The sequence below is a fragment of the Elephantulus edwardii genome, unplaced genomic scaffold (genome assembly GCF_000299155.1).
Source record: "Elephantulus edwardii isolate Elephantulus edwardi_28Jun2011 unplaced genomic scaffold, EleEdw1.0 scaffold00063, whole genome shotgun sequence".
NCBI lineage: Eukaryota > Metazoa > Chordata > Mammalia > Macroscelidea > Macroscelididae > Elephantulus > Elephantulus edwardii.
In genome coordinates, this window is record NW_006399813.1 from 11,829,834 (window position 1) to 11,842,926 (window position 13,093).

Here is a 13,093-nt window from a genome sequence, read left to right on the forward strand (position 1 = left end):
TTGTTGTTGTTGTTTTTCTGCAGCAAGCACTTCAAGTCTTCCTCACATTTGGTGAGCAGGGTCATGTCATCTGCATAACATCGGTTGTTGGTGAGTCTTCCTCCAATCCTGATGCCACACTCTTCTTCAAAGAGTTCAGCTTCTCAAATGATCTATTCAGCATATAATTTGGAAAGGTAAATGACACATCCCTGAAGTACTTTTTTTGCTTGATTTTGAGCCATGAAGCCAGTGTTCCTTTGCTGTGTTTGTACAACAGCTTCTTGCTCTAGGTAAAGGTTTCACATGAGCACAGTCAAGTGTTCTGGGATTCCAATTCTTCTCAATGTTAGCCATAATTTGCTATGATCCACACAATCAAATGCCTTTGCTTAGTAGATAAAACACAAGTAGACATCCTTCTGCTACTCTATGTTTTCAGCTAAGAAACATCTGACGTCAGCAATGATAGCCTTAGTGTCAGAGCCCCTTCCAAATCTAGCTTTTATTTCTGGAAGTTCCGTCAACGACTTGTTCTAGACATTTTGGATAATCTTCAGCAAGTTTCTGCTTACATGTGATATTAATGATATTGTTAAATAAATAATTTCCATGTTATTTTGGATCAATAAACATGGATATATTCCAATCACTTGGCCAGGTAAGTAGTCTCCAGATTTCTTGGTACAACCTGGCAAGCACGTTCAGGGTTGCATCTATCTGTTGAAATATACCAGTTTGTACTCCTTCAGTTCCTGGGGCCTCATTCTTTTTTTTTTTTTTTTTGCCAATGCCTTCAGAGAAGCTTAAACTTCTTCCTTTATTACTATTGGTTCTTGATCATCTGCTACTTCCTGAAACAGTTTCGTGTCAGCCAATTCTTTTTGGTACAGTGACTCTATGCATTCATCCTATATCCTTTTGATGCTTCCTGGATAATTTCATATTTTGCCCATAGCATCCTTCAGCATTGCAACTCAAGGTCTGCATTTGTTCTTCAGTTCTCTCGGCTTGAGAAATGCCAAATGAGTTCTTCTCTTTTGGTTTTCCAACTCCAGGTCTTTGCACATTTTGTTACAATACTTTGCTTTATCTTCACAAGTTGCCTTTTGAACTCTTCTGTCCAACTCTCGTATCTCAGCAGTCTGAAGCCCTCTAATACCTACTCTGACACCACCATACATGCATTATTTTTTTTTTACCTTCCAGACTCTATGTAAGTCCCTTATCTCATGCCAAATCATACACCTTGTTGTCTCTCTCTCCTAGCCTTTATATTTGATGTTCTCTTTGAAAAGATTGAGTTTGACTTTGCTATTACAAACAGCAATGAAGGTTCATCTTCCCCTGGCTGTATTATCTGATCCCCCAAGACAGACTAACCCAGCTGCCCCTCCTTTGTCCTTAGAACGTCTTTCTAAATCCAGAGGCCTCATCATAGTCTCCTACTACTATGTCTTGATCTGTCCTTCCTAAATATAAAGCAACATAAGGATGATTTGTTTTTCTAAGGTCTGGCACCAAATCTAATATATAGTTAGAGTCCAATGTGTAGCATGAATGGACATGAGTGGTAAAGCAATGAATGTTTAACAGTACCCATCCAAATTACCGGTGCCCTTCCAAGTTCTCACCTTGCAAGGCTGGGAATTCGTTCAAACGATACCAGCTTTTCTCAAAATACTTTCGACCTTTTCTTGGGACAAGTCTCTTAGAGCCAAACTCTTCAGTCAAGTAAGAACATAGGTCCTATTACTTTTTGGCCAAAGCTTATTTTAACACACACTCTCTCTCTCTTTCTGTGTGTGTCTGTCTGTCTGTCTCTGGATCTTTCCCATTTCCTTAACCTACCTTTCCCTCCACCCATCAAATTGTACGACCCTAAGATTACCACCCCCCACCCCCATCCATCCGTAACCCTTTGCTTCTCCCCCCCCCTTAGAGCCTCATACACGTTTTACTAGTAACCTATTTCTATAATAATGGTCTTATATGGTATTTGTCCTCATGAGATTGAGTTGGTTCACTTAGCATAATGCTCTCTAGTCCCTTCCAAGTTAGGCAGTTCTCTACAAAATCATTGTTCCTACATGCTGTGTAATATTCCACTATGTAAATGTACCATAATTTCTCAATCCATTCAGTTGTGGTTGGGCACTTGGGCTCTTTCTGTGTTCTTGGAATGGGAATAACGCTGCTGTGAACATTGTTGTTCAAGTTTCTATTTGTGCCTCAGTCCTCATTTTCATGGGGTATGTTCCAAGCAGTGGAATACCTGGGTAATATGGAATTTCTCTTATACATTGTTGGTGGGATTGTAAAATGGTATAACTTCTCTAGAAGGCAGTTTGGTGTTTCCTCATTTAACTCTTGAAAAGTAAGACACCCTTCCAGAACAATTATGAAAGCACTTTGAGGAGTGATACCACCAAATGAGTAGATTATTCTGGCGAGGTAGTGGTAGAAGCTGCACTATAATCCCGAGGGCACATGATTTGAATCCACCAGCTGCTCTGTGGGAGAAAGAGGGACAGTCTCCTCCCATGTGATTAACTATGTCTCAAAACCCCCTCGAGAGGCAGCTGTGAGTCGGTTCTAACTCAATTGTACGTAACAACATCAACAACTTCCTGAACACCTAATTTTATTAACCAATCTCAATGCCTAAATAGTTGATCATTTTTGTAGAAAGACTCATCTCTGGAGAGATAAATGATCAAATGCTATAAATGAGTGAAAATGTTTCCTCCATAAGGAAACTATCAGAGAACTGTTATCAAAGCACTTCGAGAAGTAATCACACCAAATGGGTACACTGCTGGCCCCACAGCATCTCTTACATGTGGCTGGGCAAGTTCACGGCTGAGTGTTAAACTCGAGGTCGCCAAGGTCCATTCTAGCTCACACGTGATGACACGTCAGGACTCCTTTGGACAACTGACTATCTGCAAACTCATGGAAAGAGTCTACCAATAACAACCACAAAAATAACTGCTGTCAAGCTGATTCCAACTCAAGGGTGGACCCGTGTACATTAGAGTAGAACTAAATTCCACAGAGTTTTCATAGGCAGATTGTTCGGATCTTTATTCTGACATATCTTTGGGTAGCCTCATACTTGCACTATTAGGAAGTAGCTGAGTGTTAATTACACCACCTAGGTACTCCATAATAAGCAACCAGGCCTACTAAAACTGGTAATTTGCAGAGCTGAATTATTTAGATGGAGTAAGGGGAAGGGAGTGCACAAAGAGGATGTAAAATTACTGCACAACCAAGACAGAGATTTGAAAGGTATTGCTGTTCTCCGCACAGTGGGGCCTCTCCTCTCACCTTGATTTAGGCTCAGGGTGATTGGACTGCCAGCCTGGGGAAGGGAGGTCCACCCAGCACATGACGCCATCACACCTGGCCTAAGGAGACCAGGACGTTGTGCTCCTCCATCGTCTAACTCCTCATGGCTCCACCCACTCCCCTTCTCAGGAAACACACCTTAAAATTCATCATGATAATCTGAAGCTGGAACTTCTTGTCTAGGTCCAACTGTAGAGAGACAGGGTTCACATCTGGAAGGACAAAAAGTCATAGCTTGAGACCCAGGACTTTCCACCATCCCAGCCCTGAGAAAGCATGAACAATACTGGTTCTAGAAGGAAAATAAACTCTCTGTGACTCTCTGATTTCTCCTCTGGAAAAGAAGGACAACAGTATGTTTCTATTTTGCAACCTATTCAAGGCTTTCTATTCTTGGTGAAATTTTCCTCCTAGCATTATTTGACACCATTAATACTTTGAAAGGTTTCAATTTGTTTAGTTCTCTTCTCAAAGCTCAATTCCTGTAATTAAATCTAGTGAAATAAAGTCATTCCTATCTTCTTACACTTTTTTCTTGAACTCTAACAAACTCTTCTTTTTTTTAATTGATTTTAATGAAAGTTTACAGAGACTTTGGATTTCCGTTCATTCATTGTTGCACCTCCTCACCCCCAGTCAGCTTTTCTCTTTGAAAAGTAAAAGAAAAAATTCTTTCATTTTTATTCAAACCCTCCCCACAAACTCTTCTAACAACATTTTCTGGCAGACAACAATCACAGAGGTCGTTGTTCACTGCCTTTGTCTCACCATAGTAAGAAATATCTGGGAAGCCCAAAGCATCCTGGGTCCCTGCCATCCACCTCCACCCTGTGGAAGCTGTCAGAAATTTGGGTCCCTGTAGGTGGCAGGGCCTCACCATTCTGGGACTGCCACCAGCGCACGGGGCCGGAGTATGAAGCCACATTCTCCACGCGGTGACTGTTGTAATTGTGAGGCAGCCTGGAGTCGCACTTGCAGCACTTCATCTGCCACTGTGGGAAAGAGAAGCAAGAGAGGCTCAGAGACACAGCCCTTAGGGAATGCTCCCCTTTTGTCCTGTGGTCCCTAAACATCCCCTTAGAGCAAACAGGAGCCAGGGATCCACTGATTACATGAATGCACATGGGAGGATTAACCTCTTAGAAGAGGCCTGTTGGTTATCGTCCAACATAGTCCCTTTGTGGTCCTCTTAATGCCTAAATAAACACATGGTGCATCTGAGGGAGGGGCAAGAAGGGGTGGGAAAAAAAACATTTTGATGTGTGGCATTGGCTTATGGAGAACTAGAAGAGAAGGCCCAAGGGCACAATGAGAAAGGAACTGAAACACACTTTTTAACATCTACTATGGGCCAGTCCCTTGTAAAGGGCATCATGTTTGGAAAAGGAGTGAGTCAGCAGAGAAGAGGAAGATCCTCAAGGAAATGAATTGACGCAGTGGACGACTTAGCAGGCTTAAGTACAAGGGAGATTGTGAGGATGGGGCAGCATCCAGTAGGGTTTGGTTCTGTCACACATTGAGTCTTTATGGGTGGGAGCCGACTCGATGGCACCTGAAAGAAGCAGCATGTTTTAACGCCTGGATTACAAAGTTTTCTAGCCTATCTAATTTAATCCTAAAAGCCTGGAGAAGCTGATTTCTGAGGATTAGGAGGAAGGGAACACAAAAATGCACAAGAGGAGTTCCAGTCTTGGCTACGATCCTACTCTTTGGATTCTGTTTTCTCTTGGGTAAATTGAGTTGGAACTGGAATAGAATCATCCATTCAATTATGTGTAGATCATATTTAATGTGTTAGACGTTGCTCAGGGTTCCGGAGAGACAATAAACTCATAGTCACTGAGTTTGAACCCACTTCCTATTGACCCTATATGTTTCCAAGAGTGTAAATTGCACAGGAGATTGCCTGTGTTATGGATCTGAACTATCAGAGAGGTGTGGTCTACTGGTTAGCAGAGCAAGTCTTGGTGGTCTGCACTACCAGAGTTCACCAGAGATATAATAAGGAATACGAAGAGGTCCCTGCCCTCAGGGAGCTGACATTCCAGTGGCACTGTTGTTGTTGTTGTCGTTATAATGTAGAGTCAAATCAACCCATAGCAGACCCTTCAGGGGAGCTTTTCAGTGGCACTTAATTGAAGGAGAGGAGATTACCCGTCCTTCTCCCATGGAGCAGCTGGTGACCTCTAACCACATGCCTTTTGGATGCAGTGTAGCTTCTTGCTACTAGGCCAAGTATTCTCAAATGCCTCCCAATATTGACACCTGGGATACGAGGATGCTTCACAAGTTCAGTCTCTCCCTACCCGGATGAAAGAAGCCTGAAGTCCCCAGTGAAAGAGGGCTGGCTCTGTAGGTAATGAGCCCCCAGGCCAGGGCAGAGGGAGTCTGTAGCCATACAGCTGAGGCGAGAGGGCCTTCTCCATGAAGATCGAGGCCCACGTGGACATCCAAGAGGGAAACAGTCACAATCCAGGAGTCCCTAATCACACCACCTCTGGCGCGAGCTTGTCCCCTGGAGTGAGCCATGAAGACAGAACTGAGCCCCTGGGGCTCTGCAACAGGACAGAAGTCACTAAGAAAAAAGAGCATAAGCAGATAAACTATGTGTCCCTCGCTCTCTGAGTCTGTGCCTATGCAAACATTCAACACTGAGGCATGGCATGTCCCAGCTGTCTCATGGGAGATGCGTGCTATCTGTGCTTTGTCTGAGTAAACCGTGGTCACAAGCTCTATGCCCAGCTTAAAGGACACTGTTCAGAGGATTCACAATGCCCCCACAAGTAGAAACAAGGCTTGGACAAGAGCATCCATAGACTGCTAGTCCTTCTGGGGAGGCGTATCTGTCTTGTGCTTCAGACCCTCTCCTAAGGCTCTATCCCCCAAAACCAAGGTTCTAAGTGGGCTTCCTGAACTCTCCCAGCTCCAAGAAAGGCAGTAAGATAACTAGGCCAATATATAAAAAGAGGTAGTATCTACTGAAATGAACTGATTCTTGACAGTTCCATCCAAACAGGACTCCGTGAGCACCCACGGCTCGTGGCTTGAGCTCCAGAAACCCCCTACCAGCCTCCATCTCCAGTCTGCACAGCAGGCAAAGCGCAACACAGTGAAGAACACAGGATGGGGCCAGGAGTTTTCTGAAACCTTTGCATCCCACCCACTGTCCATTTCTCACTTGTTATCTGCTACCTAAGAGGATTGTCACCTTACCTGGTACCTATAGATGCCTTCGTCCTATGCAGCCATGCTTTATTGAATGTTCTTTCTGAGTATCGGGTTCTCAAGTACTGGCTGGCACACATGCCCTATTTAGAATAGCCTCCCCTGCCCACTTCCCCTACACTGTCCCTCACCTTCTCCTGCTATATTCTTCCACAGAGCACTTATTTCCACTTGACATGCTACGTATTTGTTTTCCACTTAGTTATTATTTGGTGTCTGCCTCCCTGTTCGTTGTAATGCCACGAGGGCAGAAAATGGCTTTTGATCTCAGCTTAGAACTTAGAACAATAATATTCCAAGCACCTAGCAAGTCTTTGATAAATACTTCCTGAACCAATGAATGAGGAGTAAATAGCAAATGTTCAATATTTACATCAACATGATTGCTAGGCCTTTCCTTCCTACACTTGGTGAACTAAGATGGAGGGAGGCACAGGAACATGATGAAGTCATAAAGTACCAAGATTTATTTAGTGACGGAGGGCCTATTTTGTGTCAGGTACTTTACTTTATTTCCGTATCAGAGCCTATTGAATCTCAACCAACTTCCCATTTCACAGATGAGAAAGCTGAGGCTCAAAGAGACTATGTGACAATCTTATTGTCCAATGGTCAGGGCCAGGGCCAGAGAGGGCCCTTTTCCACTCTCTCACAAGCACCCCCAGCCTCTCATCTCCACTAAGAAACCAGCTGACATCAGGGCAAGTATATGGTGCAGAGGGGGAGTCTTTGTCTCCCACCATTGCCCCAAGAAAGGCTGATCATAGGAGAGCCTAAGGAGGAAAGAACACTTGGGGAAGAAGATTAGCTTCTAAGGCTAATCCTGTCCAGGTACCCCAAAGAAGAGGTGAGTAAGCTGCTGGAATACTTGGACACTTCAAACAGTCATTTCTGGATAGAAGTCTCTTACTGGAGTTGGACACCCCTCTGGTACCCTATTTTAGCCCCTGGCAGTAAGCACGTCCTTTCCCCCACTCTGGGCAGCCTCTCAGGGGCAAACTTTTCCATTCCCTGTCCTCTGTCTGCACTCCGCACATGTCCTAAGGAGAGACAGAGGCCAGCTGTCTTCCGGCCCTTTCACCAGAGCTCTCCCCAGCTCTGCGGGGAGCTGGTCCCAGCCCAGTCCAGGGCCAAGCCGGTGCCAGAAACAAGGTTCCTTCTCTCCCTGGGCCATGGGGCACAGAGCTAGAGCGGCTCAGCCTGAGACTGCGGAAATGTCCTTGATACTCCCAAATGATGGGCTGTTATGTAACTATCAAAAATGCTGTTTAGAGAAAGTTTAATTGCATGGGGGAAATACTTACTTACATAATAATGTCTATAAAAAATGGACATGAAATTCCATATGCATTATGATTTGAAACATGTATTTTAATGGGATGAAAAATGTTTGGGAGTAATCTGATATATTATGTTTGGAGTACACTGATATATTATGAACTCATATTCAACTATTCTGACCTATAAACATGGTGACCCTATTCAAGTCTATCTAATAGCTCAGTGTCAGGAGACAGATGAATTTTTCTCCATATATGTTCCATATTTTATATCCTGAACACAAATAAACTTTCACACTCAGGGAAAAAAAAATACTATGATCCAACAAAACAAAAATGCCCACAAGTGTTCTGCATCAGTTTATTGGCCTGCCCCTCACTTTCACCTAGGACAGGTCTGGGGGCGTCCATGCCTTCTCCACCTTCCTTCCACGTGTACAGACACTGATGGAAGGATCAGATGGCCTTAGAAGCTTAAAACTGCATGCTGCTTACTATAGTAGCAGAGCCAAGAAAGGGTTTATCTCAGTCTTCAGAGACAGACAAAGCCAATTGGCTTGGGACAGGTATTTTAAGTACCTCAGCTTGTCAGCTAACTGGCAAGAAAGACAGAGGCTTGAAAATGGGCTTATGGCAGAAGTCCGCATAAAGATGAGCTATTGCTGTTTGCCTCTGGGCCTCAATTTCCCTTCCTATTTTGACCATGCATGCTTGTGTGTGTGTGTGTGTGTGTGTGTGTGTGTGACCCTCAACCTGAATTGCTTCACCTGACGTGTGCTACGTGCCTGCATCTCTCCCTGAAATGGAAGCTGTCAGCTGGACCTGTCTCCCTTTCTGGGGTCATCTGGCCTGTGTTCTGTTGGCTGCACTACCTCAGAGACATAGCTTTATTATCAACTCAGCCTGTCGGGCCTCCAGCCAGTTTGGCTCCCGTTTGCGCTCCAGCTGGAACGACTGTGCCTTCTCCCTTAGCCTGGAACTTTCTAGAAGCTCAGCAGTCTGGTCGGAAGACAAACCCTCCCAGAGGGCTTGAGGAGGGTAAAAGAGAGAGCAAGAGCTAGCAGGAGATTGGATTGCAGTGCAGAGGGGCGGGAAAGGAAGGCAGATGTAAATCAAACCCCATGTCTTTGCAGAACACAGAGCTAGTTGGGGAAGGGGGGGATAAGAAGATAGGCTCTGGTCATTGAGGACCCAGTTCACATCCATGATCAAGTTGGGGGCAAAGTTACCTGAGTCCATCTAAGGAGCCACAGTAAGGGTCATGGCCACCAGCCAGGGCCAAAAGAAAGGAATCCAATATGCAAAGTAATCTAGCTGCCTGCGATAGGAGACATTCCTTCCCCTCACTTTCAGCTTGCTCTTGGGTAAAATGCAGGGGGTGGGTGAGATAATGAATGCTTTCTTGCTCTAACATGCTATTAGAATTCTTCCTTGGGCTAGTTTATCAGCCTAGAAGTTAAATGTCTCACCAGCCAGTATGTAAAGGAAGCAATAGATTGGCCAGATTTTGTCCTGTGGTCACAGTCAGTGATCAGGGTCAGGAGAAAGGGGACTGTGATGGTTGGTTTTCTGTATGATCTTGGTTGGGCTCTGGTGCCCGGTGATTTCAGTGAGCACTAAGTGTGAAGGTATTCTGTAGGTGTGATTCACATTTACAGTCAGTTGACATTAAATAAAAGGGATGAGCCTTGATAATGTGAGCAGACTTCGTCCAATCACTTAAGAACAAAAACAGAGGTCTCTCAAAAAGGAGAAGAAATTCTGCCTTCAAACTGCAGCATTAACAACCAAATAAGGAGGCGCTGAAGCTGCTTATGTACAACCAAAACCCTCATGGGATTGGTTCCTTGATTTTGAGCTTCAGGGTGATAGTTTCATGGGTATCCCAGTTACTCACTCTAATAACTACAATGTTTCTTTTTTGTGCTCTATTTTACATGTATGTAGTTTGTCCTGTAAAGTGCCTGGAGTCTTAAAAGGATTCAAATAGGCTCAACAATTATTTTCTGTTTGCCTGGAATAACAAAGAAAGAAGGACAGGTAGGAATTAGAGAAAAATAGGGACTATGTGTATAATTGCCTCTGTCAACAATTGCCTCTTTTGTCATAAACCAGAAGAATTGGATAGTTCCTGGCTATCTGACTGAACAGTCTGATCAAGGATTCCATAGAAGATTTCCAGCCAAAGTGAGGGAAATACAGAACAGAGTTTCAAATTCTCATGGACTCCATACTTCTTGGATGACTCCTGAAATGATTATCCTAAAGTAATCTTTATATCTTAGTCCAAAAATAGTCCTGAAAGCTAAGCAATTGTTTTAAAGTGCCACTGACTACACTCTGAACAGTGAATCTGAACCCTGCCCTATCCTGTGCCGTCCTTACCCTGTGCCTTACCGCCTCTGACGTACTAGAACACATTGTTACAATCACTATGCAAATGCGTCTTGTTGAGGATCTTCCTCTCTTTTGCTGAACTTCTGTCTTTCCAAGCATGATGTCCTTTCCCAAGTAGTCCATCCTGAAAACAAACTTAAAGTATGTGAGACAAAGCTTCCCTTCAAGGAGCATCCTGGTTGTACTTTCTCCAAGACTTATCTGTTTGTTCTTTTGATATTCAGTAGTACTCTTCTCCAACACAATTCAAAGGCATTGATTCTTCTGTTATCCTTAGCCATCATCCCAGTTTCAGAGGCAGAGTCAGTAATTGAAAAGAGCATATCTTGGATTAGGTGCACCTTAGTCTTTAAACCAACTCTTTACTCTTTGGCACTTTGGAGAAGTGGTTTCTCCAGTGCTACGCATCTTTTGATTTCTTGACTGCTGATGTTGATTGTGGATCCAAGCAAGATAAAATTGTTGACACTTTCAATGTTTTCTCTATCTATCATGATGTTTCTTATTGGCCCAGTGGTGAAGATTTTTGTTTTCTTGATGTTTAGATGTAATATATATTGAAGGTGATAACCTTTGTTCTTCTATAGCAAGCACTTCAAGTCCTCCTCACTTTCACCAAGCAAGGATGTATCATCTGCATAATACAGGTTGTGGGTAAGTTTTCCTCCAATCCTTATGCCACATTCTTCTTTATAAAGTCCAGCTTCTCAAATTATTTTCCTCAGCACCCAGACTGAGTACCTATGTGGAAAGGATACAGCCATGGTGCACACCTTTCTTGGTTTTAAACCATGCAGCGTTCCCTTGCTCTATTTTTTTTCCCCTTGCTCTATTTAAACATTTTCTTACTCTAGGTATAGGTTTCACATGATCACAATCAAGTGTTCTGGTATTAACATTCTTCTCAATGTTAGCTGTAATTTGTTATTATCTCCACAGTCAAATGCCTTTGCAAAATGAATAAAACACAAAAAGACATTATTCTGCTTTCAGCCCAAACCCATCTGATAGGAGCAATGACATCCTTGGTGTCATGGCCTCTTCTAAATCAGCTAGAATTTCTGGCAGTTGTCTGTTAATATACTGTTCTTGCCATTTTTAAATAATCTCCAGCAAGATTTGCTTACATGTGATATTAATGATATTATTCAAAATTTTCATATTCTGTTGGGTCACCATTGGCGGGGGGATGGGAACAAATATGGATCTCTTCCAGTCAGATGGCAGGTAGCTGTCTTCCAAATTTCTAGGCACAGCCTGGTGAGCATGTCCAGGGTTGTATCTGTTTGTTGAAACATGTCAACTGGTATGCTATAAACTCCTGGGGCTTTATTTTTTGCCATTGTTTTTAGTGCAGCTTGAAATTCTCCCTTTATTACCTTTGGTTCTTGATGATATGTTACTTCTTTAAGTGGTTCAATGTCAACCAATTATTTTTGATACAGTGACTCTGTGTATTCCTTCCAACTTTTGCTGATGCTGCCTGGATCGTTAAAGAATAGTTTAGCTTAACTAGTTAAAAAAAAGTCTGCTTAGATCTATATTTTTTTAATAGCTATTTGTGTGGAAACAAACTGATACTAGGCTATAAAGATGAGATAGGCATTATAAGAGGTTGTACTTTTATTAATAGAGGAGATATAACTCAGAAAGGAGGATAAGAATAGTTGTATAACTCAAGAATGTCATAAATGTCACCAATGGTACATGTAGAAACGACAATAAAACAAATTTAAATCTTTAATTTTGACAGAATAGCTAACCATTTATTCACATTGTTGACAATCCAAGATTTAATCCTAAGGAAGGGATAAGATAGCATCTAAGAACATTCAGATAGCAATAAGAAGTTGCAAAAGTACAGCATTGATTTAAAAACAAGAGATTGGTCTTGCTTCTATTACCTAGCACCATTACTTTTTCTGTTAAAACAATCAAAACTAAACAAATTAAAGGCATGGTGATTTATTTTTTGTTTATTTTTACAGGTGATCCTTTGATGTTGAGTTTATCCACAAAAATGTTTTATTTTCTTCCACTTTTAATGGCTGGACAGAATGACTGAGTTTCTAGCCTGCTGTTCTGGATGGACTATGGATTTCAGATTAGTCAATTCCTTATAACTGTGTGAAATAATTACTTAAAACAAATCTCTTAATAAGGGAAGAATGCATTCAGTATTTCTCAAGCTGGAAGAACTTTAAAATAAATTCAAACCTCAAGTTGCAATACTGACAGAGGCTGTGGAAAAGTCTCGAATGACTCAGGAAGCACCAAAAGAAGATGGAGGGAATGTGCAGAGTCACTGTATCAAAAAGAATTGATCACACCAGAATATATCAGGAAGTAGCATATCATAAAGAGCCAATGGTGATAAGGAGAGAGGTCCAAGCTGCACTGAAGGCATTGGCAAAACATAAGGCCACAGGGATTAATGACATATCAAATGACATGTTTCAACTAACAGATGTAGCCCTGGACATGACCTCCAGTCTGTGCCAGGAAATTTGAAAGAGAACTACCTGGCCAACTAACTGAAAGAGATCCGTATTCCCTTTTCAAGGTAAGTGATCCAACAGAAAGTGGAAATTATCAAACAATATCATTAATACTACATGCAAGCAAACTACTGTTGAAGATCATCGAAAAATGGCTAGGATGTTGACAGAAAACTGCGAGAAGTGCAAGTTGGATTTAGATGAGGCCATGGCACCAGTGATATCTTTGCTGATGTCAGAAGGATCATGTTTGAAAGTAAGAAAATACCAGAATAATGTCTATTTTTGTTTTATTGACTATGCAAAAATATTTGACTGTGTGGAACATAAAAAAACTATGGCTAATATTGAAGTAAAAGG

At 42.3% G+C, this 13,093-nt stretch overlaps 1 protein-coding gene across 1 annotated transcript in view; it reads right to left on the reverse strand.

Annotated features, from left to right (window-relative positions):
- Positions 1–13,093, reverse strand: part of LAMB3 (laminin, beta 3) — a 65,741-nt gene that overhangs the window by 37,536 nt on the left and 15,112 nt on the right. The window contains exons 3-4 of the mRNA XM_006887944.1: positions 4,211–4,325; positions 3,472–3,545 (exon numbers count right to left, since the gene is read on the reverse strand). Coding sequence (XP_006888006.1) covers positions 3,472–3,545; positions 4,211–4,325 — 189 coding nt within the window. The remainder of the gene's footprint in view (positions 1–3,471; positions 3,546–4,210; positions 4,326–13,093) is intronic.